Source organism: Podarcis melisellensis (genome assembly GCF_964234715.1).
Source record: "Podarcis melisellensis genome assembly, chromosome: 13".
NCBI classification, from domain to species: Eukaryota; Metazoa; Chordata; class Lepidosauria; order Squamata; family Lacertidae; genus Podarcis; species Podarcis melisellensis.
This window is the reverse complement of record NC_138545.1, coordinates 462672-490669: the sequence shown is the minus strand read 5'-3', so window position 1 is coordinate 490669 and position 27998 is coordinate 462672. Positions and strand designations below refer to the sequence as shown.

Genomic DNA, 27998 nt, shown 5'->3' with positions numbered 1-27998 from the left:
TTTAAGTCGTTGCTGTGATTTGTGTGGAAATTGCTAGGTTTGGTTGTGTATTTTTTGATGTTTGACCACTTTCTTATATACAATCTGTGTATTTTTTGATGTTTGACCACTTTCTTATATACAATCTGTTAAACTGATATATCACCCTCAACCGAAAATCTCAGGAGGGTTTCCAGCATTAAAATACAAAATAAAATACAGAATAAAGAATAGAAACCAGAAAAAATGAAGCAAACCAATAATACACCTCCCATAATTGCATTTAAAAGGACATTGAATATTAAATCTGTCTAAGGCCATCCTTTCAAATTCCCCGCCAATCACCTCTCACCCCCAGCATTCCAAACTGGCCCCTCTCCCTCCCTAGAAGATGACCCTCAGCATCCCTTCCAACACTACCTTATAATTCTATTACATGCCCTGCTGCAAGTTATTTGATGGGAAGTGAAACTTTCAATCAAGATGAAGCTTTTTCCACATTTCAAGCACTATTAGAGTTTCTCTGTCGTATGAATTCTTTGATGGAAAGTGAGTGTTTGCTTCAAGGTGAAGCTCTTTCCGCACTCTTGGCATTGAAATGGTTTTCCCCCACTGTGAATTCTCTGATGTCACAGAAGCACTCTTCTTGCAGTAAAGCCCATCGTGCATTCTAAGGACTGATGTAGTTTCTGCCCTGTATGAATTATTGGTGGGAAGTGAGACTTTTCTTGTGGGTGAAGATCTTTCCACATTCCAAGCATTATTAGGGTTTCTCCCCTGTATGAATTCTTTGATGGTAAGACAAATATATCTTCCAACTGAAGCTCTCTCCACATTCCAAACACTGATATGGTTTCTCCCCTGTATGAATTCTTTGATGGGAAGTGAGATCAATATTCCGATCGAAGCTCTTTCCACATTCCAAACACTGATAGGGTTTCTGCCTTGTATGGATTATTAGATGGGAAGTGAGACTGGAGCTGCAACTGAAACTCTTTCCACATTCCAAGCACTGATAGGGTTTCTCTCCTGTATGAATTCTTTGATGGGAAGTAAGACGATCCTTCCTGTCAAAGCTCTTTCCACATTCCAAGCACTGATAGGGTTTCTCCCCTGTATGAATTGTTTGATGGGAAGTGAGATAGGAACTGCAACTGAAACTCTTTCCACATTCCATGCACTGATAGGGTTTCTCTCCTGTATGAATTCTCTGATGGGAAGTAAGACGATCCTTCCTGTCAAAGCTCTTTCCACAATGCAAGCACTGATAGGGTTTCTCCCCTGTATGAATTGTTTGATGGGAAGTGAGAGAGGAGCCCTGACTGAAGCTCTTTCCACAATCTAAGCACTGATACGGTTTCTGCCCTGTATGGATTCTTTTATGACAAGTGAGATTGTCCTTTCTCCTGAAGCTCTTTCCACAATCTAAGCACTGATACGGTTTCTGCCCTGTATGGATTCTTTGATGACAAGTGAGATTGTCCTTTCTACTGAAGCTCTTTCCGCAAGCCAAGCACTGATATGGTTTCTTCCCAATAGAATTTTGATGAGACATGGAATCAGAGCTGTTAGTGAAGTTATCCCCACATTCCAAAGACTGACACGGCTTCTGCACTGTGTGGATTTTCTCATGGTTTCCCTTGTTCTTCATTTCTAATTCCTCAACACCTAAAATGAAGAGAGAGATGAATTAGAGCGTCAGGATGATATGAAGCCCCCAATTATTGAACAATGTTCATTAGCGCTTGTGAGAGAGGAAGAACTGAAAGGATTTAGATGACGAGCGTAAGCAGTGCTCCCTTCCCTCCCTCTCTGAGTTTTCTTTCTCTAGAGCAGGAGCCCAGGACCAGCTGCGTGTGTCAGGCACCCCCAAAGGTGCTTTCTTTGGGGAACCCTCTTGGCTGACATGCTGAGCTGCTTCTTCCCTTAGATACAGAAGCAGGAGGAACAGCTTCGTGTGAAAAACCCTCTCCCCTCTGCAGCCTCTGAACTATGACCGTCTGCAAACCACGATTCTAAATCTATACTGTCTTCCTGCCCATGGGAAGGTTCAGGAGAAGGGGGGCAGCCCTCACCATTCCTCCTCAGTCCAGCCCCTGACAATAGGAGAGGGGGCAGTGATTCCTACAATTTGCATAATTGGATCTTCCTGCCTCTTTCTCACTTTGCCCATCTTTGGTCATCCTGTTTCGGTTTAACCAAAAGGCTTGTGATCTGAACCTAGACATCTCTGTCTCTATCCTGCCTTTACACCCCCTTGCCATGGGGTGGGTGGATCCCACTGGGGAGCTGAGAATCCTGCGATGAGCAACCCTATATTTGCATGTGTTGATAATGCCTGATGTGTGTGAACTCAGGATGTTCCTGAATGCCTTTCAGGATGCAGGAATAAGGCTTTGACTTTATGTCGTATTAGAGTTATGTCAATCTTATACAGAGATAAGCCATTTCATTAATTCAGATTAACACACATCTCCTGACACTCTAGGTTGAGATCTGTCAAAATCTGGGAAGTTTGTGATATGAAAATATTGACTGAACTTCAAAACAAGTATTATGTTCCAACAGGGAACCTTACCAGGAGAATTCATGATCCTCCAAGTCTCCTCCATAACTTCCTTATGCAGAGCTCTCTGGGCAGGATCCAGCAACGCCCACTCCTCAGCCGTGAAAGAAACAGTGACATCTTCAAAACAAACTGGACCCTAAAAGAAAAAAGGTCCTTCTCTTACACAACACAAAGATTATTTACTGCACATTCCTCTTTCTGCCTGCATTGGATTAATTGGATTTGTTTGCTGCACATTTTGACCATGGATGCATAATCTAACGTTTTGGGAATCTTTCATACTGTTTTTAATGATGGGTATGAATCTTAGTGAAAACGAGTGGACCTCCAGGTTGATACCTTCAAATGATTCTGTCTGTGCAAGAATGACAGTTTTCCATATTTGACAGATGAAAAAAGACCATGAGAGAGATTCATTTGCCCCCACCCCTCATCCTGGCTGCCCCACCCCTCATCCTTCTTTCCCCAAAGGCTCCTTCCCCCTACCTGATCCGGTTCCTCAGCCGCTGCTTCCCCTCCACCAGGATGAAGAGATGGAGGAGGAGGTCTTGCCGGCATCCTTCTTTCACCTGCGAGAGACAAAGGGAAGTGGGGAGACAGGAGTGCAGGATCCTTCTCTCAGGGGTGCATTCAGGCATTTGGGAGTCTGTCCCCATTTCATATTTTAGTTATGTTGAAATATATCTCATCTCCTTTGGCCTCTTGGCCCCAAGTGTCATACCGAAAAATACTGACAGAACCCACAGATTGGTTTGAGAATGGCCAGAATGTGACCCCAACTGAGAAGAAACTCCTTCCTCCTTACCCAGTGGCCCCCCTCTGGTGTCTAACCAAGTCCTCTCTGCCTCAGAGGAATCTGGTCCCTTTTCTGCCAACAGATCCCTTTCCTGAAAGAGAATTTGTAATAGAGAATGTGGAGATGGGTTAGAAAAGGAATGGCTGGGGCAAAAACTTGAGGGGTATCCAATGACATTCCCCCAAAAAAGGATGGGATTTAGGGATCTTCTCCCTCCTTGGAGCCCCTTGGGAGCATCCAGAGGAAAGTCTCTCTCACCTGCTTCTCCGCCTGCTTCCTCTCCTCTGCCTGACTCAGGAGGAAACCTTCGGCCAGGGCCACCGCCTGGGAACTGGTCCCTGCTCCACATTCCCTCACCCAGCTCTCCATCTCCGCTGGAAGGACAGCCAGGAACTGCTCCAAGATCACCAGGTCCAGCATCTCAGCTTTCGTGTGCCTTTCTGGCTTCAGCCACTGGTGGCAAAGGTGGTAGAGTCGGCTGCAAACCTCTCGGGGTCCTTTGGCCTCCTGATAGCAGAACTGCCTCAACTGCTGGCTCTGCACCTCTGAGCGAAGGGTGTCCTCCTCTCCCAGGATCTTCTGCCCAGAGCCTTCCCAGAATCCTGCACTGCTTCCCGTTTCCATGGCCGTGCCTCTTCCTGCTCCAGGGCCAGCTGAGTCTTGCTTATGCATCTTCACTCTCAGGAAGTCCCCAAAAGATCAGAAGGAACCCCTTGGTCCTCTGCCAAGTTCTGTCCGTCCGAAAATTAGGTGCTGGCAAATTCTACAAAGAAAGACATTGTTCTGTTATAAAACTGATAGACAGGAAGGAGAAGAAGGTGGTTCCCTGAGTAAGCGTAGATGAGTCTTGGAAGGAACCAGGACCCAGACTCTGAGCTTTCTTTAAGAAAAAAAAGGAAGAGAGAAGGAGAAATATTTGGGTTCTAGTTTTAAACAATTTTTTAATGGCGTTTTAATGGTGAAATCTGCCCTGGGAACTTAGGGTGAAGCACATGTAAATAATAGAATGGGTAATTAATAATTATAATACAGTGGTACCTTGGGTTACATACGCTTCAGGTTACAGACTCCGCTAACCCAGAAATAGTGCTTCAGGTTAAGAACTTTGCTTCAGGATAAGAGCAGAAATTGTGCTCCAGCGGCACGGCAGCAGCAGGAGGCCCCATTAGCTAAAGTGGTGCTTCAGGTTAAGAACAGTTTCAGGTTAAGTACGGAACTCTGGAACGAATTAAGTACTTAACCCAAGGTACCACTGTAATTAAAATAACAATAATGTAGCATAGCATAACCCCATCATCACCACCACCACATCTGCTTAGAGGTTCCCAGGTGGCCTCAGTGACTGGCATTGCCCCCTTCCAGCTCTGGCGAGTTTGCCAGCCCCAGTCTCTTTAGGATGAGAGGAGGAGGCCGTGGTATTCCATGCTCTGGTTCCAATGGGATCGTTGCAATGCCCCCCATGTGCAGCTGCCCTTGAGGACAACTCAGAAAGAGATTCAAAATGCAGTTGTGAGATTATGGGCTGGGCTCCTTGTGGCGTTGGGTCACCTAGGAGGGCAAACGCCACACTCCTTCTCTTTATTAATTTCATTTCTATCCCACCTTTTACTCCAAGGAACCCCCCTCACTGAATCCCCAAAACAACTCTTGAGAACACATTTAATTCCTATTTTGAAACAGCTGCGTTGCTGGTCCATTCACTTCTGGGCCCAGTTCAAGGGACTCACAGGAGCCGTTCCTTTTGGCCCCCAAGTATCTAAAGAAAGGCCTCCTTCGCTACACCCACCCTTGGGGGCTCAGGGGGGCCCTTTTGGAGGTTTCCCCACACTAAAGAGCTTTGGGTGGCCAGAGAGAGGGCAGCCAGCTGGCTCTCTTGGGGAATTTCCTGCCCCCTTCCCCTCTTGACTGAGCTCTCGGATGCCTGCCCCACACCACAAGCTTCTTTCACTGAACCCCAGAACTGCAGAGCTGGAAGGGGAGCTGGGGGTCATGTAACCCTGCAATGTAGGAATCTCAACTCACACATCCGTGAGAGCTGGACATCCAAGCTCTGCTTAGAAACCTTCAGGGAAGCAGAGATTCCTGCTTTGCAGGGGGTTGGACTAGATGACCCTCAGGCTCCCTTCCAACTCTACGATTCCATGTTCCTATGATTCTCACAGGGGCCCTCAGGGGCCTCAATGGGAAGCCCCCCAGTAGGGCTGGGGCGCAAGAGGCGCCCCTCTCTCCCCCTGCGCTTCCTTCCAGCAACTGGGATTCAGCAGCATCTCTGGGGAGACAAGAAGCCAAGCAGAGCCCCTCCTCCTCCCTGCCCTGGTCCCAGCCTCGCCTCCTGGGGCAGGGAGTTCCGCAGGCTTGTCTCTGCACTGCACCAAGAAGCGCTTTCTCTTCTCTGCCCCCTCCCCTTTTCCAACAGTCTCAATTGATTGCATGGGTCTTGCTTTCCTTTTTCTCTTTATTGTATTTTACGTACAAATCTTTCTGTCCGACTACGACGTAGATGGCCCGGATTCCTCGGTATGGAGAGGGTTTATTTTCAGGCCCTTTCTTTCCCTCCCCAAAGCTAAGGCTGCAAAGGAAGGAAAGAGTTGCAGACGTCCTGTGGCTTGGTCCCCCTTCCATGCTTTGCAGAGAGGAAGGGGGCAGGAGCCTCTGTCTCCCTGGACGGGGGTCCCTCCATGCATGAGCTGAGCACACACAGCAGGGTCGTAGCTTGGGGGTGGTGGGGAAGGCCCCCACCAGGGGCGCAGGTGGGGGGCTGTATGTCCATAATATGTCCCCGAGGGCTGCGCTTGGGCGGTCAGTGAGGTACAGGGTGGCAAGGGAGGAGTTGGGAAGTGGGGCCACAAGGGAACGGGGCAAGGTGGGTGTTGAACGTATGAATAAATATTTATGTGCATCAGCCACCAGCCATAGCAATAACATAAAATGCAGCTTACAGAGGATAAAGGTAAAAAGTTGATTACTGTACATAAAATACATTTTGGGGGAGAGGATCAAAAGTCAAATGATGGTTCTTATTCTAACCGACCCGGTTAAAAACCTTGCACCTTTTGCTGTCTCCTGTTTATCTTGATCTGCCAAGAGAATGGAGACTGCACCAACGCTTGGGTGACCCGGAATAGACAACAATAGAGGGGTAAGAAACTCCCTCCTCAAACCTTGTAAAGAGGGACATGAGCCACCGATTGGATACTGCCATCTCCACGGGGACATAACCGTGTTTCCAGTGGGATTTTTGAGAATCGCCCCTAGAGGGCAGACAATAATAATAATAATTTATTATTTATACCCCGTCCATCTGGCTGGGCTTCCCCAGCCACTCTGGGCGGCTTCCAAAACAAATATTAAAATACTGCAATACATCAAACACTAAAAGCTTCCCTGAACAGGGCTGCCTTCAGGTGTCTTCTGCCAAAGGCTGTGTATTCGACCTGGCAGAGTAAAAGTGTGCCTCTATTTGGGGATTTTTAAGTTAGACAAATAGGGACGCAGATAGGGACGCAGGTGGCGCTGTGGGTTAAAGCCTCAGCGCCTAGGACTTGCCGATCGAAAGGTTGGCGGTTCGAATCCCTGCTGCGGGGTGCGCTCCCGCTGCTCGGTCCCAGCGCCTGCCAACCTAGCAGTTCGAAAGCACCTCCGGGTGCAAGTAGATAAATAGGGACCGCTTACCAGCGGGAAGGTAAACGGCGTTTCCGTGTGCGGCTCTGGCTCGCCAGAGCAGCGATGTCACGCTGGCCACGTGACCCGGAAGTATCTCCGGACAGCGCTGGCCCCTGGCCTCTTAAGTGAGATGGGCGCACAACCCCAGAGTCTGTCAAGACTGGCCCCTACGGGCAGGGGTATCTTTACCTTTACTTTAAGTTAGACAAATAGAGCGGCAAGGAGTCAGAATGACGAGGTACAAGGCAGGCGGGGGGGAGAGAAAGGCCCAAGTCACTCTTTGGGGAGCGATCCTGCTTTTCCTAGCAGCGGGGGGGGGGCTCCTAAGAATAAGTGTTTCCGGGGGTCTCGGTTGGGGGCGGGGTTTCCTTCCCCTCGCTGGATCTCCTGCCCAAGGAAACGGGGCGGGGGGAGAGAGAGGGGGGTCCCCTTTCCCCTCCCCTCCCCTCCCCCCCCGGAGGAGCTGCCTCCGTGTCTCCAGATGGGGGCAGCCTGCCTCTTCCTTCTCCCCAATTCCTCGCCTCCGGACCTTCAGGAAACCTTTATCTATTCCCCCCCCCCCGCGGAAGTTTCTTGGGGGCGAGAGACTTTCCCTCCCACCCCTGCAGGGATGCTGAGAGAGGAGCGGAGGGAAGGGAGGGGAGGGGCTTCCAGAGCCGGGGGGGGAGCCCTTGCCTGGGGGGCGCCCTCTGGACGGCTCTGCCCTCCCCTCGCCCTCGGGGGTAAGAGAGAGGAGACTCACCCGGCGAGGCAGCCTCGGCAAGGGCCACCAGAGCCCCACTTCCGGGGGAGGATCTGCCCTCTCCCCACTATTTCCTGTCCCCTCTAGGAACCCAGCTCCGCTCCTCCTAACCCTTGGAATGCCGGGCGCCCCATCTCTCTCCTTGCTCTGGAGGACTCCCCGCCCCCTCCAGGAAGGCGGATCAGCTGCTTTTAACCCTGGGGGGGGGAGAGACTGCTCCTGCCTGCCTTTCCCCGCCAGGTCTGGCCAGGCTCCCTAGCAAATGGAGATGCTGCCAGGGCAGACAGGGACCAGGCCCTTCTGCATGCCAAGCAGGTGCCCCCAGGCCCTGAGCTGTGGTGGCAGAGCTGTGAGCTGCGTCTTGACTGGGTCTTTCACCAAACAGCCCCTTCATTCCAGCTGCCACCCCAGAGTACTTTTATATTTTCCTTCATGATTTAGGACCTTGTTTTTCATTTATTAAATTCATATAATGTCTTCATTTGAAGATATCAGAGGATTCCCCAGCATTAACATTCAAAATAAAAACACTAATAATAAACACCATAAACACAAAAATGAAACACACCAATATCCCCCCCCCCCACAAAAAGACAAAAGATAAAGTTTCATTAGCCAAAGGCCCGATTGTTATGTTGTACTTAGTTAAACACCCTTCCAAATTCTCAGCCAAGCCCCACTCACCCCCAGAATTGAAAACTTCCTCCTCCCCCAGCTAACATTGCCTTAAATCTATTATAATATTGAACTTGACCAGTGGCATAGCGTGGGGGTGCAGGGGGGGCCGGCCGCACCGGGCGCAACATCTGGGGGTTAGGGTTAGGGGGCGCAAATCCACAGGTTAGGGGGCGCAAATTACTTGCCTTGCCCCGGGTGCTGACAACCCACGCTACGCCACTGAACTTGACTTAATATTATGGCATTAATTACTCTGCTAGAGAAGTATACAGCTTTAAATACAAAACAAGAATATGGCACCCAAATTTTAAGCAAACACAAATGCATGAACAATTTCTAAGAGTTTCATAGGAGAGCCAGTGTAGTATATTCCGTAAAGTATTCGACAACACCCTGGGAGACCTGGGTTCAAATCCCTCCTTGACCATGAAGCTCATTGGGGAGCCTAACCTACTCACAGTTATTTTCATGATTGAAAAGGAGGTGAAGAACCATGTGACCCCACAAGAACAGAACAAGAAAGGAGATTCTGACTAAACACCAAGAGGATTCATTGTAGCTGGTCAGACTAGATGACCCTCAAGATTCCTCCCAAAGCTACTATTCTGTAACTCCGGGATTTCCCCCACTGTGAGTTCTTTCATGGGAAGTGAGATTTCCTTCCAGCTGAAGCTCTTTCCACATTTCAAGCACTACAGTTGTACCTCAGGCTACAAACACTTCAGGTTACAGATTCCACTAGCCTAGAAGTAGTAGCTCGGGTTAAGAACTTTGCTTCCGGATGAGAACAGAAATCGCGCTGCGGCAGCGGGAGGTCGCATTAGCTAAAGTGGTACCTCAGGTTAAGAACAGTTTCAGGTTAAGAACGGACCTACAGAGCAAATTAAGTTCTTAACCAGAGGTACCACTGTATTCAGGTTTCTCCGTTGTATGAATTCTTTGGTGGGAAGTGAGATTGTCCTTTCGACTGAAGCTCTTTCCACACTCCAAGCACTTATATGGTTTCTCCCCTGTATGAATTCTATGATGGGAAGTGAGATGTGAGCTGTGATTGAAGCTCTTTCCACACTCCAAGCACTGATATGGTTTCTCCCCACTGTGAATTCTTTTATGTCGATGGAAATCTCTTCTTATAGTAAAAAACTTATCACATTCTAAGCAGTGATATAGTTTCTCCCTTGTATGAATTCTTTGATGGAAAGTGAGACTATCCTTCCGACTGAAGCTTTTCCCACATTCCAAGCACTGATATGGTTTATCCCCACTGTGAATTCTCTTGTGTTGATGGAAGTCTCTTCTTGTAGTAAAGCACTTCTCACATTCCAGGGACTGAAATGGTTCTCCACCTATATGAATTATTTGATGGTAAGCAAGACTATTATTCCAATTGAAACTCTTTCCACACTTCAAGCATTGACATGGTTTCTCCCGTGTATGAATTCTTCGATGAGAAGTGAGACCGGAGCTCTGACTGAAGCTCTTTCCACACTCCAAGCAGTGATAGGGCTTCTCCCCAGTATGAATTCTTTGATGGGTTTTCAGATGTGAGCTGTGATTGAAGCTCTTCCCACATTCCAAGCACTGAAAGGGTTTCTCCCCTGTATGAATTCTCTTATGTCGATGGAAGTCTCTTCTTGTAGTAAAGAACTTCTCACATTCCAGGCACTTATACAGTTTCTCCCCTGTATGAATTCTTTGATGGGAAGTAAGACTATCCTTCCGACTGAAGCTCTTTCCACACTCCAAGCAGTGATAGAGCTTCTCCCCAGAATGAATTCTTTGATGGGCTTTGAGATGTGAGCTGTGATTGAAGTTCTTTCCACATTCCAAACACGGATAGGGTTTCTTCCCAGTATGATTTCTTAGATGGGAAGTGGCATGGGAGCTCTGACTGAAGTTCTCTCCATGTTCCAAATCTTGGTATGGCTTCTCCACCGTGAGGATTTTGTCGTGTTGTCCCTTGTTCTTAATTTCCAATTCATCACCACCTGCAATGAAGAGAGGAACACGTCAGAGACTAAGAAAGAAATGAGTTCCCAGTTTTTTAATAATGCTCATGAACATTTGTTATAAAGGAAGATCTGAAGATGGGAAGTCTTTCTTGAATTTTCATATCTTGGATAAGGGAGGATACACACAGGAAGGTGATGGAGAGAAGATGATGGGCTGAGGAAAGGGGACGAGGCTCCCAGGTGGGAGCTGGGAGGGTTCGCTCTTCTGTGTCTGGAATAAGGATACAAAGTGCTTGGGCTTAACATACTCTAATTTTTATTCTATTTTAATTGGAAAACTTCCAATAAAAATCAATTTCTTAAAATAAAAAGTCCCTTTGCTCAACCAAAGAATGGACAGAAACAAAAACCTGACAGAAGAAACTTCCACTTCCCTGAACACTCAGATATATCCCTGAACATAATTATCCCTGTGCAAAAAGGCAGAAGGGGAGGAGCAATATTCACAGACAAAACAGTCCATATCCCTCCATGCAAGGTGAGCTGTGGGGGTGTGAGAATCCCAGGTGCTCTAGGTGGCAATGTTGCGAGCCATCAAAATATTGGAAGTTTGTCCCAGAGAAATATCTATTGAATTCCAAAACAGATATGATGACCCAAGAGGGAACTTTACCCAGATAGATCATGGTCCTCCAAGTCTCCTCCATGACTTCCTTATGCAGAGCTCTCTGGGCAGGATCCAGCAATGCCCACTCCTCCTCTTTGAAACAAACAGAGACATCTTCAAAAGAAACTGAGCTCTGAAATAAAATATCCTTCTCTTAGGCAGCAGAAAGATTATTTCCTGCACGTTGCTTTTTTGCTTCCTGCCTAGGTTGTTTTAATTGGATTGGTCTGCTGCACATTGGGATTATTGGTGCTGATTTTAATGCTTTAATGGAGTTCTTTCATAGTGTACTTTAATGATGGGTATGAATCTTAGTGAAAATGGGTGGAACTCCACGTTGTTTTATTCAGATCATTCTCTCTGTGCAAGCTTTTCAGTTTGCCAAATGGAAGAATCCCTCTCTCCTCTCCCTGTGTGTTGCTCTGGGATGGAAAGACTCTCCAGATGTCCTAAAGACAATAATGAATAATTCTAGTGACAAGAGGAGGGGAGAGATTTGTTCGGTCTCAGAAACGCCCTGTCTCCCCCCCTTCCTTCTCCCCCCCCCCCATGGCTCCTTCCCCACACCTGATCCGGTTCCTCAGCCGCTGCTTCCCCTCCACCAGGATGAAGAGATGGAGGAGGAGGTCTTGCCGGCATCCTTCTTTCACCTGCGAGAGACAAAGGGAAGTGGGGAGACAAGAGTGCAGGATGCTTCTCTCAGAGGTGCTTTCTGGCCTTTGTACCTGTCAGGGAACTGCCATCGGAGCGAGAGGCGGAGGCAAGGCTCCAAAGCGATGCTGGAGAAGGGTCCAGCAGGGAGAGAGGTAGCTCATCGGCTGGGGAAGGTAATCAGCGTAACACCAGGGGTAAAGGGGGGCAGATGGGGGTATCGGCGAGGGGGCTCCAGGACTCCTCGCCGGAGACCAGCGGGGAGAGCACGGGTCCTCCGCTGCCCACACCCACCCTGCGCAGAAGACTTCCGCGCAGGGAGAGTAGGCGTAGACTTGGCGTCAAAGAACTTCTTTGCTGGAAGAAGTTCAAGAAACGCCCACTGACGGATTCTGCCAGTGACTGAAACAGCCACGGAGTGAAGGGCTCTCCAGACAGAAAGGGTTTAACCAGGCAACCTAGCCAGGAGTGGCGGCAACTTACGCACAAGCAACCCCTATAACCATTACAGTACCCATTTCATATTATATTAAAATATATCTCCTCTTATTTGGATTCTTGGCCCCATGTGTATTCCCCAAAACACTGAATGAACCCGCAGATTAGTTTGAGAATTGCCAGAATGTGACACACAGAGGAAAAACTCCTTCCTCCTTACCCAGCAGACTCTCACTGGTGTCCAACGAAGTCCTCTCTGCCTCAGAGGAATCTGGTCCCTTTTCTGCCAACAGATCCTTTCCCTGAAATAGGAACAAGAATTTGTAATAGGGAATGTGGCGAAGGGTTTGAGAAGGAATGGCTGGGACAAAAACTTGAGGGGTATCCAAAGTCATTGCAAAAAAAGGATGGGATTTAGGGATCTCCTCCCTGTTTGGAGCCCCTTGGGAGCATCCAGAGGAAAGTCTCTCTCACCTGCTTCTCCACCTGCTTCCTCTCCTCTGCCTGACTCAGGAGGAAACCTTCGGCCAGGGCCACGGCCTGGGAACTGGTCTCTGCTCCGCATTCCCTCACCCAGCTCTCCATCTCCGCTGGAAGGACAGCCAGGAACTGCTCCAAGATCACCAGGTCCAGCATCTCAGCTTTCGTGTGCCTTTCTGGCTTCAGCCACTGGTGGCAAAGGTGGTAGAGTCGGCTGCAAACTTCTCGGGGTCCTTTGGCCTCCTGATAGCAGAACTGCCTCAACTGCTGGCTCTGCACCTCTGAGCAAAGGGTGTCCTCCTCTCCCAGGATCTTCTGCCCAGAGCTTTCCCAGAATCCCTCACTGCTCCCAGTTTCCATAGCATGGCCTCTTCCTGCTCCAGGGCCAGCTGAGTCTTGTTCATCCATCTTTAGGAAGGAATCCATTCTTTTCTTTGACCAAGTTCTGTCTGTCTGAATTAGAGGTGCTGCCAAATACTGCAAAGGAAATAAATTGACCCGCTGTCAGGAGAATAGAAAGGTTCTTTGAGCAAGTGTGGATGAGTCTTGCTAGGAACCAGGGCTGGACTGCACCACATACCAGACTCTGAGCTTTCTTGAAGAAGGAAAGGAAGAAGGAAGGAGAAGAAGAAACTATTATCTCGCCCTCCTAGGGGGAAAGTGACCAGGCCAAAAGTGGAGGCAAATGAAGGGGTTTCTGTGAGACGAATCAGCCTATTGGCTCCTGCCTCTCAGTGTTTTCAGCCCAGGAAAGAAATCAGCACTCTGCATCTCCACATCTCCAGACAGACTCCTGGGGTGGGATCCCTTTTCCTCTGTTCTGAGGGTCAGATCCTGATCTGGCCAAGCCCTTGAGGGCCAAATGGGCGAGGCCAAAGTTCATGTAGGCCGGACCAAAGGACAGCACTAAGAAGCAAGTGCAATATTGAGTTTTATTATTGTGTTTTAAAGTCATCGGCTGCTCCGGGATCTTACGGCGAAGAGTGGTAATGAAAATAATAATAATAAAAATACTGTGACGTAGCTTGACCTCCCCACAGCCAGCGATGTCTGGGGCTTCTCCTGGATCCAACCTACTCCCTGGGGGCTCCGGTGGCCTCAGTGACTAGGGGGGTCCCTTTCCAGCTCAGAGAGAGAGGACCAGGCCAGGGTCCTCCCCGCTCTGGACCCCATGAGGCCATGGCAGTGCCCTCTAGGCGGAGCTGCCCAAATGCTCTCTGGATTCCTTGTCTCTCTATCTCCCCCTTTTCTCCAAGGAGCTCCAGGGGGCATCCATGGGGGAGGGCCCTCCTCACTGAAGCCCCACCGCCTTGAGAACACATCTAATTCCCCTCTCAAACAGCTGCTTGGATGGCCGGTTCATTTCCTGGCCCAATTCAAGGGGCTCACATTTGGTACCCCAAATATCAGAACATCTGCAGGACTGGGGCGCAAGAGCCCCTCTCTCCCCCTGCACTCCCTTGCAGCAACTGGGATTCAGCAGCATCCCAGGGACCCCCCTCTTCTCCCCATTGCACCCTTTGCAAGATGAGAAGAGACTCACCGGCTTCCCGGAGGCGCCATGGATGCAGCACGTGCAGAAGAGAGAGACAAAGGCCCCTCCTCCTCAGGTGGAGTTCCCGGTCTCCCCCGCCTTGACTTCCTCTCCCCTCTAGGAATCCAGCTCTATCCCCTTTAACCCTTGGCAAGCCAGCGCCCCCAGCTTGCCCCTCCTTCTCTCTCTGGTGTCCTGTGCCGGGGAGTTCCGCAGGTGAACTCTGCCTTGCGTGAAAAAGAGCTTAATCTTATCTGTCCTGAATCTTCCGACTCCTCGGGTGTCTTTGAGTTCCACTGCCAGGAGATGCAACTCTCCATCCACTTTCTCTAGGGCAGGATTGGCTTTTGAAAATTGGGGGGGGGGCAGTAATTAGCTAATTGGGAACCACTGCACTAAAGTCTAAAGAGCCCCAAAGGCTGCAACCTTTCTTCATAGGAAAGTCTGCCTGGATCATTTTGGCAGCCCTTTTCTGACCCTTTTCCAACTCCTCAAACTTCCCAATTGTCAATGTCAAAAGGGACTAAAATCTATAAAATCCATAGAAAATCAACGTGCCAATTTGCTCAATTTCTCTAGGACTCCATCACCCCTCCCCTGTCTTCCATAATCCCTCAAGTAAGGTGTCAAGACCCTAATCCTGTCAAAATCACTCTGCCAAACCTTTCCTCCGGGCATCATTTTGGCATCCTAAATCATTTTGGCAGCCCTTTTGTGACCCTTTTCCAACTCCTCAAACTTCCTTCATGAGGAGAGGCGACTGTACCCCCCATGAGGTTACGCCATAGTTGGGTGACCAGGGGGGGCTGCAGGGCTCTGTCCGGGGCCTGTTGTTGCTCTGTCTGTCCATAAACGACTTGGATGGAGGAATTGAGGGGATGCTCATCCAGTTTGCAGATGACACCAAACTGAGAGGGAAGGCACAAAGGACAGAATCGGGATTCAGGATGACCATTACAGATTGGAGAACTGGGGGCAAGCAAGCAAAATGAATTTCCATAGGGACAAAGGTCAGATTCTGCACTTAGGCAGGAAGAACCAGATGCACAAATATAGGATGGGGGACATAGCAGTGCATGTGAAAAAGCTCTAGGGGTCTTGGTGGGCCACAAACTCAACCTGAGTTCACAGTGTGATGCAGCTGGGGGAAAAGGTGAATGCTATTCTAGGCAGCGTCCATAGAAGTCCAGTGTCCAGATCAAGGGAAGACATCGTACTGCACCATTATACCTTGGTCAGACCACACCTGGAATACTGTGAATGCTACTCTAGGCTGCATCCAAAGAAGTCCAGTGTAATACAGTGTAAATAAATACGTAGTTTAGATCTACGGATGGTTCATTCTTCTTGCTATGCAATGACAGAAGATTAGTGTGCATAACTCAAGCTGCTTTAGGGCACACTGGAATGAGGGGCCGTGCCATTCCAGAGTTGTGCTTACTGGGAGGACGCCTGGAAAGGTCAGGGAGACTGAGGGGTCGACCCCAGAGCGTCATAAATCCCAACAGTTCCGCTCCTTCCTCCTGGGCCCTGTCAGGAAAGTGGTGGTGGGGGATGAGTGTTCAGACCCCTGGGCTCTCACTTGTGGGGTGCCTCAGGGTTCTGTCCTCTCGCCCATGCTTTTCAACATTTACATGCAGCCACTGGGAGAGATCATCAGGAGGTTTGGGCTGGGTGTTCATCAGTATGCAGATGATACCCAGCTCTACCTCTCTTTTAAATCGGAACCAGTGAAGGCAGTGAAGGTCCTGTGTGAGTAGAGGCAGTTGGAGGGCGGATGGCGGCTAACGGATTGAGGTTGAATCCTGACAAGACAGAAGTACTGTTTTTGAGGGGACAGGGGGCAGGTGGGTGTGGGGGACTCCCTGGTCCTAAATGGGATGGGTGCACAGGAGTCAAATTGGACTCACAGCTGTCCATGAAGGCGCAGGTCAACTCTGTGTCCAGGGCAGCTGTCTACCAGCTCCATCTGGTACCCAGACTAAGTCCCTAATTGCCTGCGGACTGTCTTGCCAGAGTGGTGCATGCTTTGGACTACTGCAATGCGCTCTATGTGGGGCTGCATAGCCATCGGCTGGGTGAGGACTGCAGGGCCTGCTCCCTTCCAGGGCCTTTTCCAACTGGCCCAGGGGGCGTGGCCCAAGCCCTCTCTCCCAGCTATAAAGGGACTCCTGCTGCTGGGAAGCCTCGGACCATCGGCTGGGTGAGGACTGCAGGGCCTGCTCCCTTCCAGGGCCTTTTCCAACTGGCCCAGGGGGCGTGGCCCAAGCCCTCTCTCCCAGCTATAAAGGGACTCCTGCTGCTGGGAAGCCTCGGACCATCGGCTGGGTGAGGACTGCAGGGCCTGCTCCCTTCCAGGGCTTTTTCCAACTGGCCCAGGGGGCGCGGCCAAGGCCCTTATTCCAAGTGGTTAATGTGTTTTAAAATGTCCTCAAGCAGTCGGTGGCAATTTAAATTTGTATTTCTCTTTTTCCTTTTTTCTTCTGTTGGGGTGGGTGGGTGGTATGGATATTTGGTTGGGGATTAATTTTAGTATTATTGTTCTGTTTTGTTTTCTGTTGTTTTATTAGTTCTGTATAGTTTGTATTTTGTTTTTAAGGGGCGGGATCAGGGCTGCCTGGGAGTGGGGCCCCAGCCAACACGATGGCTGGGACAAGTTCCACAGGGGCGGAAGCACTGGGACATCCGATCTCGGTGATCATGGGCAGGAGGCGGAGTTACGCTAAGACCAGACCATGTCATTACCGAGGAGGCAGGTTTAGTCGCTGTTTGAAGACTATCCCTGCCTCCGGGTCTGGCCTTGACCGGATGGATACTGGAATCAACAGGGGAAACCCACATGACCTGAAGGTGTTGCTGTGTAATGCCAGGTCAATGATGAATAAAACCACTGCCATCCACGACCTGATTGTGGATGGAGGATTTGACCTGGCATGTGTGACAGAGACCTGGTTGGAGGAAGCAGATGGGCCTGTCCTTGCTGCCGCTTGCCCACTGGGTTTCTCTTACGCACAGCAACCCAGGTCATGTGGGCGGGGAGGGGGGGTTGCAGTGATTTTTAGGAAGTCACTAGTTTGCATCAGGCGTCCTACTGGGAAGACCCAGTTTTCTGAGTGCATGTTCTGGAAGTTGGGCAATAGGGGCAGTACAGGATTCCTTTTGGTGTACCGACCTCCCCGCTGCACCAAGGATTCCCTGTCCGAGCTGCTTCAGGTCGTGGCGGATGTTCTCCTGGAGACACCTAGCTTGGTTGTCCTAGGGGATTTTAACATCCATGCCGACACGACCTTACAAGGGGCCGCTCGGGACTTCGTGGAAAGCATGGCCTCCATGGGGCTGTCCCTGAATAAGTTGGGCCCAACTCATAGTCATGGACATGCCTTAGACCTGGTATTCACCTCTAGTGACGTGGGTGATCTGACACTAAGTAAAAGTGAAACCAAAGAAGTGCCATGGTCAGATCACTTCCTGGTGCAACTGGACTTCTCCGCGACCCTTCCCCTCTGCAGGGAGGTGGGACCAATTCGGATGGTCCGCCCCCGCCACTTAATGGATCCAAATGGTTTCCAGAGAGTGGTAGGGGATGCTTTATCCCATGTTGATGGCCTTTCAGCTGATTCCCTGGTGGCCCGCTGGAATGTGGAGTTAACCAGGGCTATTGACTGTCTGGCTCCGAAGCGCCCTCTCCGATTGCATGGAGCCCGGACAGCCCCGTGGTTTTCTGCGGAGCTGAGGGCGATGAAACAATCGCTGAGACGGCTAGAGCGTCGGTGGCAGAAAACTCACTCCGAATCTGACCGGACACAGGTTAGAGCTCAACGTCGAGCCTACCAAGTGGCGATAGTGACGGCGAAGAAGACTTTCTTCACCGCCTCTATTGCATCTGCAGAACATAGTAGCAGGAGACTCTTTCAGGTGGTCCGCAATTTAACGGAACCACCTTTACCACCGGGGCCTTGTAAAGACCCCAAGATCTCCTGCAACGATTTTGCAAAGTTTTTTGCAGATAAAATCACTCATATTCGGAAGGAGCTAGACACCACCGTGGGAGCAGGGCTGGGGCGGGAGAGTGCTAGAGCCCTGTCTGGTCAAGTTGCATGGAATCAGTTTCAATCCGTTACCCCCGAGGATGTGGACAGGCTGCTTGGACGCGTGAAACCAACCACCTGTCTCCTTGATCCTTGCCCATCCTGGCTAATAAAAGCAAGCCGGGAAGGGCTGGGCGATGGGCTCTGCGGGGTGGTGAATGCTTCCCTCTGTGAGGGAACATTCCCAGATCCGCTGAAAGAGGCGGTCGTTAAACCGCTTCTTAAAAAACCATCTTTAGACCCGGCCAGTATGGCCAACTATCGCCCAGTCTCAAATCTTCCATTCTTGGGCAAGGTGATTGAGCGTGTGGTTGCTGAACAACTCCAGGCACGCCTGGAGGATGCGGACCATTTGGATCCCTTCCAATCGGGGTTCAGGCCTCATCATGGGACCGAAACTGCCTTGGTCGCACTGGTTGATGATCTCCGGCGAGCTAGGGACAAAGGTGAGAGTTGTTTCCTAGTTCTGCTGGATCTCTCAGCGGCCTTTGATACAATCGACCATAACATCCTTCTGGACCGTCTAGAGGGGCTGGGAGCGGGGGGCACTGTTATACAGTGGTTTCGCTCCTTCCTCCTGGGCCGTGTTCAGAAAGTGGTGGTGGGGGATGAGTGTTCAGACCCTTGGGCCCTCACTTGTGGGGTACCTCAGGGTTCCGTCCTCTCCCCCATGCTTTTTAACATCTATATGAAGCCGCTGGGAGAGATCATCAGGGGGTTTGGACTGGGTGTCCATCAATATGCAGATGATACCCAGCTCTACCTCTCTTTCAAATCAGAACCAGTGAAGGCGGTGAAGGTCCTGTGTGAGTGCCTGGAGGCGGTTGGAGGATGGATGGCGGCTAATGGATTGAGGCTGAATCCTGACAAGACAGAAGTACTGTTTTTGGGGGACAGGGGGCGGGCTGGTGTGGAGGACTCCCTGGTCCTGAATAGGGTAACTGTGCCCCTGAAGGACCAGGTGCGTAGCCTGGGAGTCATTTTGGACTCACAGCTGTCCATGGAGGCACAGGTCAATTCTGTATCCAGGGCAGCTGTCTACCAGCTCCACCTGGTACGCAGGCTGAGACCCTACCTGCCCGCAGACTGTCTCGCCAGAGTAGTGCAGGCTCTAGTTATCTCCCGCTTGGACTACTGCAATGCGCTCTACGTGGGGCTACCTTTGAAGGTGACTCGGAAACTACAGCTAATCCAGAATGCGGCAGCTAGACTGGTGACTGGGGGCGGCCGCCGAGACCACATAACACCGGTCTTGAAAGACCTACATTGGCTCCCAGTACGTTTCCGAGCACAATTCAAAGTGTTGGTGTTGACCTTTAAAGCCCTAAACGGCCTCGGCCCAGTATACCTGAAGGAGCGTCTCCACCCCCATCGTTCTGCCCGGACGCTGAGGTCCAGTGCCGAGGGCCTTCTGGCGGTTCCCTCATTGCGAGAAGCAAAGCTACAGGGAACCAGGCAGAGGGCCTTTTCGGTAGTGGCGCCCGCCCTGTGGAACGCCCTCCCAGCAGATGTCAAAACGATAAACAACTACTTGACATTCAGAAAACATCTTAAGGCAGCCCTGTTCAGGGAAGTTTTTAATGTATGATATTTTAGTGTTTCCTGGTTTCTATGGAAGCCGCCCAGAGTGGCTGGGGGGGCCCAGCTAGATGGGCGGGGTATAAATAATAAATTATTATTATTATTATTATTAAAGTGACCCAGAAACTACAAGTAATCCAGAATGTGGCAGCTAGACTGGTGACTGGGAGGGGCCGCCGAGACCACATAACACCAGACCTGAATGACCTACATTGGCTCCTAGTACATGTCCGAGCACAATTCAAAGTGTTGGTGCTGACCTTGAAAGCCCTAAATGGCCTCAGCCAAGTAGACCTGATGGAGCATCTCCACCCCTATCGTCCAGTCTGGACACTGAGGTCCAGCTCCGAGGGCTTTCTGGAAGTTCCCTCACTGCGAGAAGCGAAGTTACAGGGAACCAGGCAGAGGGCCTTCTTGATAGTGGCACCCGCCCTGTGGAACACCCCTCCCATCAGATGTCAACGAGATAAAGAACAACACAACTTTTAGAAGAAATCTGAAGGCAGCCCTGTTTAGGGAGGTTTTTAATGTTTGATTTATTATTATTTATATAGATATATTTGTTGGAAGCCGCCCATAGTGGCTCAGGAAACCCAGCCAGATGGGTGGGGTATAAATATAACAACTACAACACAACAATTACTACTACTAATACTACTAGTACTAAAATCCCTTCTCAGCCATGAAGATCACTGGCTGACCTTGAGGACCAGGCACTACTTCACAACTTTGCCAGGGGGTTAGACTACATGACCCTCAGTGTCCCTTCCAACACTACAATCTTATAACTCTATTATATTCCCCGCTGCAAGTTATTTGATGGGAAGTGAAACTTTCATTCCAGGTGAAGCTTTTTCCACATTTCAAGCACTATTAGGGTTTCTCTGTCACATGAATTCTCTGATGGGAAGTGAGTGTTTGCTTCAAGGTGAAGCTCTTTCCGCACTCTTGGCACTGAAATGGTTCCCCCCCCCCCATTGTGAATTCTCTGATGTCACAGAAGTGCTCTTCTTGCAGGAAGGCCCAATGTGCATTCTAAGGACTGATATAGTTTCTGCGCTGCATGAATTATTTCGTGGGAAGTGAGATGGTCTTTCCTGCTGAAGCTCTTTCCACATTCTAAGCACTGATAGGGTTTCTCCCCTGTATGAATTCTTTCATGAGAACTGAGAGTGGAGCGGTGATTGAAGCTCTTTCCACATGCCACACACTGATAGGGTTTCTCCCCTGTATGAACTCTTTGATGGGACGTGAGATAGGTCTTCATACTGAAGCTCTTTCCACATTCCAAGCATTGATATGGTTTCTCCCCTATATGAATTCTTTGATGGGAAGTGAGATAGGTCTTCATACTGAAGCTCTTCCCACATTCCAAGCACTGATAGGGTTTCTCCCCTGTATGGATTCTTTGATGGGAAGTGAGACTGACCTTGTGAATGAAGCTCTTTCCACATTCCAAGCACTGATAGGGTTTCTCACCTGTATGAGTTCTTTGATGGAAAGTGAAAGAGTCACGTCGACTAAAGCTCTTTCCACATTCCAAGCACTGAAATGGTTTCTCCCCTTTATGAGTTATTTGATGGGCAGTGAGTTTGATGCTTTCACTGAAGCTCTTTCCACATTCAAAGCACTGATAGGGTTTCTCCCCTATATGAATTCTTTGATGGGAACCAAGGGAGCGGCTATTATTGAAGCTCTTTCCACATTCCAAGCACTGATAGGGTTTCTCCCCTGTATGAATTCCTTGATGGGACCCAAGGGAGCGGCTATTATTGAAGCTCTTTCCACATTCCACGCACTGATATGGCTTCTCCCCACTATGAGTTCTTTGATGGTCAGTGAGATGTTGCTTTGTTCTGAAGTTCCTTCCACAGTTTGAGCACTGATACGGTTTATTCCCAATGGGATTTTGATGAGACATGGAATCGGAGCTGTTAGTGAAGTTATCTCCACATTCCAAAGACTGACACGGCTTCTGCACTGTGTGGATTTTCTCATGGTTTCCCTTGTTCTTCATTTCTAATTCCTCAACACCTGAAATGAAGAGAGAGATGAATTAGAGCATCAGGATTGAACAATGCTCATTAGCGCTTGTGAGAGAGGAAGAACTGAAAGGATTCAGATGACGAGCGTAAGCAGTGCTCCCTTCCCTCCCTCTCTGAGTTTTCTTTCTCTAGAGCAGGAGCCCAGGACCAGCTGCGTGTGTCAGGCACCCCCAGAGGTGCTTTCTTTGGGGAACCCTCTTGGCTGACATGCTGAGCTGCTTCTTCCCTTAGATACAGAAGCAGGAGGAACAGCTTCGTGTGAAAAAGGCTCTGGAAGCAGGAAACCCTTTCTGAGAAGGAGAGAGTTGCAAAGGAACCCCCTGGGGCGATCTTGTCCTGTTCCCTGAAATGCAGGAATCTCAACTTACACACTCAAACTCCATTGATTCCTTCTGCAGAGGCAGAAGAGTCATCCAAGCTCTGCTTGAAGTCCTGCAATGAAGGAGAGTCCGCCAAGGATTGAGCCAGCATCTCCTTTCTTATCACATGAAGCCACTGGGCTTGGCTCCTCCCCTCCAGAGCAGCAGCAGTAAACAAGGTTGCTCCAACTTCCATGGGAGAGCCCCTTCGATACTGGGAAATCTCCCGATGTTACCTCCCATTCTGCCACATCCCAGATAAGTGATGTCTAATGTCAAGAAGGTGACAGATTCAAGATGGGAGACGGTACATCCATCCCAGTAAACATTTTTAACTGCATTTGGCTTCTGTTTCCGGTCTGCGCCAGGAATGGATGACTCCTTCGACATCGCAGGGAAATGGAGATAAAGAGGATGGTGGGGTTAAAGCATTCTCTGGATTCCTCTCCGGACAGGAGAGGAATGGGCCCTGTGGTCTGGCATTCGTTCCCCATGGAAGGCAGGCACTGGGGGCAGGAGCACTTTGTCTGCTGCAACTCCCCCACCCCACCCCGACTCTGTTTCTGGAAGCAGAGGTCATCCTACGAATTGGATGTTAATTGGCAATTAAAGTAAAGGCATGGGCTGGAGGAGATGCAACTACAATCTGTGGTACATTCAGCTGCATGGGTTTAAGGTTTGAACTGAGATAAGATATCATTCTGTGCGAGAGGTGGTTGGGGGAGAGAATCCCATGGTTGTTTATTTTGAGTTTTTCGCTTTACTTTTATGATATGGCAACCCTCTCCAGAATGCAGGTTTAAGAAATATATACAAGTGAGGATGGAATAAGTTGGAGTAAGATTAAGATTAACAAACAACAACAGAGACTGCGTGTGATTTGAAAGGAAGAAAGGAAGGGGAAAGCGGGAAAGCTCTAGTGTTCGAATGGACTATGCTGGCAATATAGAGCCAACCTGCCACCCGCCACTTTTTATAAAATAACAAGGAAAGGAAATAAAGACTGAGAGGATTCAGAATGTAATCTAAATTGAAGGATAATTGGCCATAAATATCAGTTGTAAGGATGAAAGGAAACTGAGCTGTGGAAAGAAGGCAACACAGTGCTCCCTTTGTGTTGAAATGGAGCATTAAAAATATATTAAATATATTTGATATTTATTTGTTATGGATGGTTTTGATTTTGTGTTATGTCTTTTTAAAGTTCAATAAAGCAATAAAAAGGAGCATTAAATCACTCTCAGACCACAATTCCAAGAAGAAAAATTAACACATAGATGATGCAGACTAAGTTAAGACATAGAGAAAGGCAAGAAAATTACTAATTATTACTTTGAACTTAATTGCAACCAAGGTGTTAATTCAAAGGTTGTTTGGGACGCAAGCAAGGCAGTTTTAAGAGGCTATTTTATTCAGCAAAGTGTGTATCAGAGGAAAGTAAGGGAAGGGAAGAAACGATACATCTAACAAGCTAATAAAGAAAGGGAAAGATTTCTTTACAAAAGTGGGAAACAAAGACATACTACAAGAGATAAAGACCTTACAGATACAATACTCAATGCTTGCAAACCAATGCTTGTTCTCCTACCCTCAGTGCTCGCCTGGTCCTGGGAGAAGGGGGTCAAGAATGCTTTCCAAAGACCCAGAGTCTGTCAGCTGTCCCTCCCTAGTGTTTCTTCTTCTTCCTGCTGTTCGTCTTCCAATATTTCCCCGCTTCTCCCCTCTGCAGCCTCTGAACTATGACCGTCTGCAAACCACAGTTCTAAATCTATACTGTCCTCTTGCCCATGGGAAGGTTCAGGAGAAGGGGGGCAGCCCCCACCATTCCTCCTCAGTCCAGCCCCTGACAATAGGAGAGGGGCCAGTGATTCCTACAATTTGCAGAATACTGTCAGGATCTTCCTGCCTCTTTCTCACCTTGCCCATTTTTGGTCATCCTGTTTCCGTTTAACCAAAAGGCTTGTGATCGTGAGCAATGATCTGAACCTAGACATCTCTGTCTCTATCCTGCCTTCAGTTACAGATAGGTAGCCGTGTTGGTCTGCCATAGTCAAAACAAAAAAAATTCCTTCCAGTATCTGAAGAAGTGTGCATGCACACCAAAGCTCATACCAAGAACTAACTTAGTTGGTCTTTAAGGTGCTACTGGAAGGAATCTATCCTGCCTTTACACCCCCTTGCCATGGGGTGGGTGGATCCCACTGGGGAGCTGAGAATCCTGCGATGAGCAACCCTATATTTGCATGTGTTGATAATGCCTGATGTGTGTGAACTCAGGATGTTCCTGAATGCCTTTCAGGATGCAGGAATAAGGCTTTGACTTTATGTCGTATTAGAGTTATGTCAATCTTATACAGAGATAAGCCATTTCATTAATTCAGATTAACACACATCTCCTGACACTCTAGGTTGAGATCTGTCAAAATCTGGGAAGTTTGTGATATGAAAATATTGACTGAACTTCAAAACAAGTATTATGTTCCAACAGGGAACCTTACCAGGAGAATTCATGATCCTCCAAGTCTCCTCCATGACTTCCTTATGCAGAGCTCTCTGGGCAGGATCCAGCAACGCCCACTCCTCAGCCGTGAAAGAAACAGTGACATCTTCAAAACAAACTGGACCCTAAAAGAAAAAAGGTCCTTCTCTTACACAACACAAAGATTATTTACTGCACATTCCTCTTTCTGCCTGCATTGGATTAATCGGATTTGTTTGCTGCACATTCTGACCATGGATGCATAATCTAACGTTTTGGGAATCTTTCATACTGTTTTTAATGATGGGTATGAATCTTAGTGAAAATGGATGGAACTGTATGTTTATTTCTTCAAATCATTCTGTCTCTGCAAGCACGCCAGTTTTCCAGATTTGACAGAAGGAGAGAGATTCATTTGCCCCCAGAAATGCCCTGTCTCTCCCCCCCCCAACCTTTTCCCCCCCATGGCTCCTTCCCCGCACCTGATCCGGTTCCTCAGCCGCTGCTTCCCCTCCACCAGGATGAAGAGATGGAGGAGGAGGTCTTGCCGGCATCCTCCTTTCACCTGCGAGAGACAAAGGGAAGTGGGGAGACAGGAGTGCAGGATGCTTCTCTCAGAGGTGCATTCAGGCGTTTGTGCCCGTTTCATATTTTAGTTATGTTCAAATATATCTCATCTCCTTTGGGTTCTTGGCCCCAAGTGGCTTCTCCCAAAAGATTAGTTTCAGAATCAACAGAATGGAATCAAATGAAGAAAAACTTCTTTCCTCCTTACCCAGCGGCCTCTCTCTGGTGTCCAACAAAGTCCTCTCTGCCTCAAAGAAATCTGGACCCGTTTCTGCCAACAGATCCCTTTCCTGAAAGAGCAACAAGAATTTGTACTAGAGAATGTGGGGAAGAGTTAGAAAAGGAATGGCAGAGGGAAAAAACTTCAGAAATATCACATCTCATTCCTTGGATGCTTTCCGAAAAAGGATGGCCCTTTTTTTTAGTATTTGGGTTTGTTCTCCCTCCTGTTTGGAGCCCCTTGGGAGCATCCAGAGGAAAGTCTCTCTCACCTGCTTCTCCGCCTGCTTCCTCTCCTCTGCCTGACTCAGGAGGAAACCTTCGGCCAGGGCCACGGCCTGGGAACTGGTCTCCGCTCCGCATTCCCTCACCCAGCTCTCCATCTCCGCTGGAAGGACAGCCAGGAACTGCTCCAAGATCACCAGGTCCAGCATCTCAGCTTTCGTGTGCCTTTCTGGCTTCAGCCACTGGTGGCAAAAGTGGTAGAGTCGGCTGCAAACCTCACGGGGTCCTTTGACTTGCAGATAGCAGAACCAGTGGAACTGCCGGCTCTGCGCCTGTGAGCGAAGGGTATGCTCCTCAGCCAATATCTTCTGCACTGAGTTTTCCCAGAATCCCCCACTGCCTCCAGTTTCCATAGCATGGCCTCTTCCTGCTCCAGGGCCAGCTGAGTCTTGCTTATGCATCTTCACTCTCAGGAAGTCTCCAAAAGATCAGAAGGAACCCCTTGGTCCTCTGCCAAGTTCTGTCTGTCCGAAAATTAGGTTCTGGCAAATTCTACAAAGAAAGACATTGTTCTGTTATAAAACTGATAGACAGGAAGGAGAAGAAGGTGGTTCCCTGAGTAAGCGTAGATGAGTCTTGGAAGGAACCAGGGCCCAGACTCTGAGCTTTCTTTAAGAAAAAAGGAAGAAGGTAGAAGAAGAAATCATCTAGTCCCCCTACAAGGAATGTGATTTATCTGGCAACACCTTGATGGCCAAGTGGGTGAGTCCAAACTTCATGTGGGCAGGACCAAAGGACAGCACTAAAAGAAAGTACAGTAGGATTCACCTTATTTCTGTGATTGTAAGTGGTTTTAAACTGTTTTTGCTATACTGTTGTAATGTTGCAATCAGAAGGTGAAGCGCATGTAAATAATAGGATAAGTAATTAATAATTATAATAATTAAAGTAACAACAATGTGGCATAGCATAACCCCACCACTACCACTACCATATCTGCTTAGAGGTTCTCAGTGACTGGCATTGCCCCCTTCCAGCTCTGGCGAGTTTGCCAGCCCCAGTCTCTTTGGGACGAGAGGAGGAGGCCGTGGTATTCCATGCTCTGGTTCCAATGGGATCATTGCAATGCCCCCCATGTGCAGCTGCCCTTGAGGACAACTCAGAAAGAGATTCAAAATGCAGTTGTGAGATTATGGGCTGGGCTCCTTGTGGCGTTGGGTCACCTAGGAGGGCAAACGCCACACTCCTGGGCCCAGCTCAAGGGACTCACAGGAGCCGTTCCTTTTGGCCCCCAAATATCTGAAGAAAGTCCTCCTTCGCTAACCCCCCCTTGGGGGCTCAGGGGGGCCCTCTTGGAGGTTTCCCCACACTAAAGAGCTTTGGGTGGCCAGAGAGAGGGCAGCCAGCTGGCTCTCTTGGGGAATTTCCTGCCCCCTTCCCCTCTTGACTGAGCTCTCGGATGCCTGCCCCACACCACAAGCTTCTTTCACTGAACCCCAGAACTGCAGTGCTGGAAGGGGAGCTGGGGGTCATCTAACCCTGCAATGTAGGAAAGATTCCTGCTTTGCAGGGGGTTGGACTAGATGACCCTCGGGCTCCCTTCCAACTCTACGATTCCATGTTCCTATGATTCTCACAGGGGCCCCCAGGGGCCTCAATGGGAAGCCTCCCAGTAGGGCTGGGGCACAAGAGCCCCTCTCTCCCCCTGTGCCTCCTTCTAGCAACTGGGATTCAGAAGCATCTCTGGGGAGACAAGAGCTCAGCCCTCCTGCATGAAGCCAAGCAGAGCTCTCCTCCTCCCTGCCCTGGTCCCAGCCTGGCCTCCTGGGGCAGGGAGTTCCACAGGCTTGACTCTGCACGGCACCAAGAAGCGCTTTCTCTTCTCTGCCCCCTGCCCTCTTCCAACAGTCTCAATTGATTGCATGGCTCACGCTCCCCTATTATTGTCATTTGCATCTATTTTGCGTACAAATCTTTCTTTCCCACGGCGACGTCTGGATTCGGGGCTCTGAAGGGGCTTCTCTGCAGGCCCCTGCCTTCCCTCCCCCAAGCCAGGGATGCCCTGGTCCCCTCCGAGGCCTCTCTCTCCCTGCCCTTGGGGGTCCCCCTGCACCCCCTTCTCCCCACTGCGCCCTCGGGGGGGGGGGGAGAGAGGAGACTCACCCCAGGCAGAAGCCGCACAGGCGACCAGAGCCCCCTCCTTGGCTCCGGAGGACCTGCCCCCTCGTCGACTGTTTCCTGTCCCTTCTAGGAACCCGGCTCAGTTCCTCTTAACCCTTGGAATGC

General features: G+C 49.4%; 2 protein-coding genes across 5 annotated transcripts; both read right to left on the bottom strand.

Annotated features, from left to right (window-relative positions):
* Positions 1-91: 91 nt before the first annotated feature.
* Positions 92-27998, bottom strand: LOC309354621 (uncharacterized protein). 4 transcript variants are annotated; one of them, XR_014162363.1, is made up of 7 exons: positions 27876-27998; positions 25760-26264; positions 25477-25558; positions 25184-25266; positions 24721-24847; positions 20568-21852; positions 92-363 (listed from the first exon to the last, which is right to left on the bottom strand). XR_014162363.1 is itself a non-coding variant. In XM_081884856.1 (6 exons), exons 2-6 carry the CDS (start codon positions 26171-26173, stop codon positions 20813-20815), a joined length of 1746 nt encoding a protein of 581 aa, XP_081740982.1. In that variant the 5' UTR covers positions 26174-26264; positions 27876-27998; the 3' UTR covers positions 20330-20812. The 4 variants fall into 4 exon arrangements, 2 of the variants coding, with proteins under 2 accessions (XP_081740982.1, XP_081740983.1); XR_014162364.1 differs by having other exon boundaries at positions 92-353; XM_081884856.1 differs by lacking the exon at positions 92-363 and having other exon boundaries at positions 20330-21852.
* LOC309354627 (uncharacterized protein) lies at positions 371-14212 on the bottom strand. The gene is made up of 6 exons (XM_081884867.1): positions 14159-14212; positions 12610-13092; positions 3354-3435; positions 3035-3117; positions 2558-2684; positions 371-1647 (listed from the first exon to the last, which is right to left on the bottom strand). Exons 2-6 carry the CDS (start codon positions 13039-13041, stop codon positions 743-745), a joined length of 1629 nt encoding a protein of 542 aa, XP_081740993.1. The 5' UTR covers positions 13042-13092; positions 14159-14212; the 3' UTR covers positions 371-742.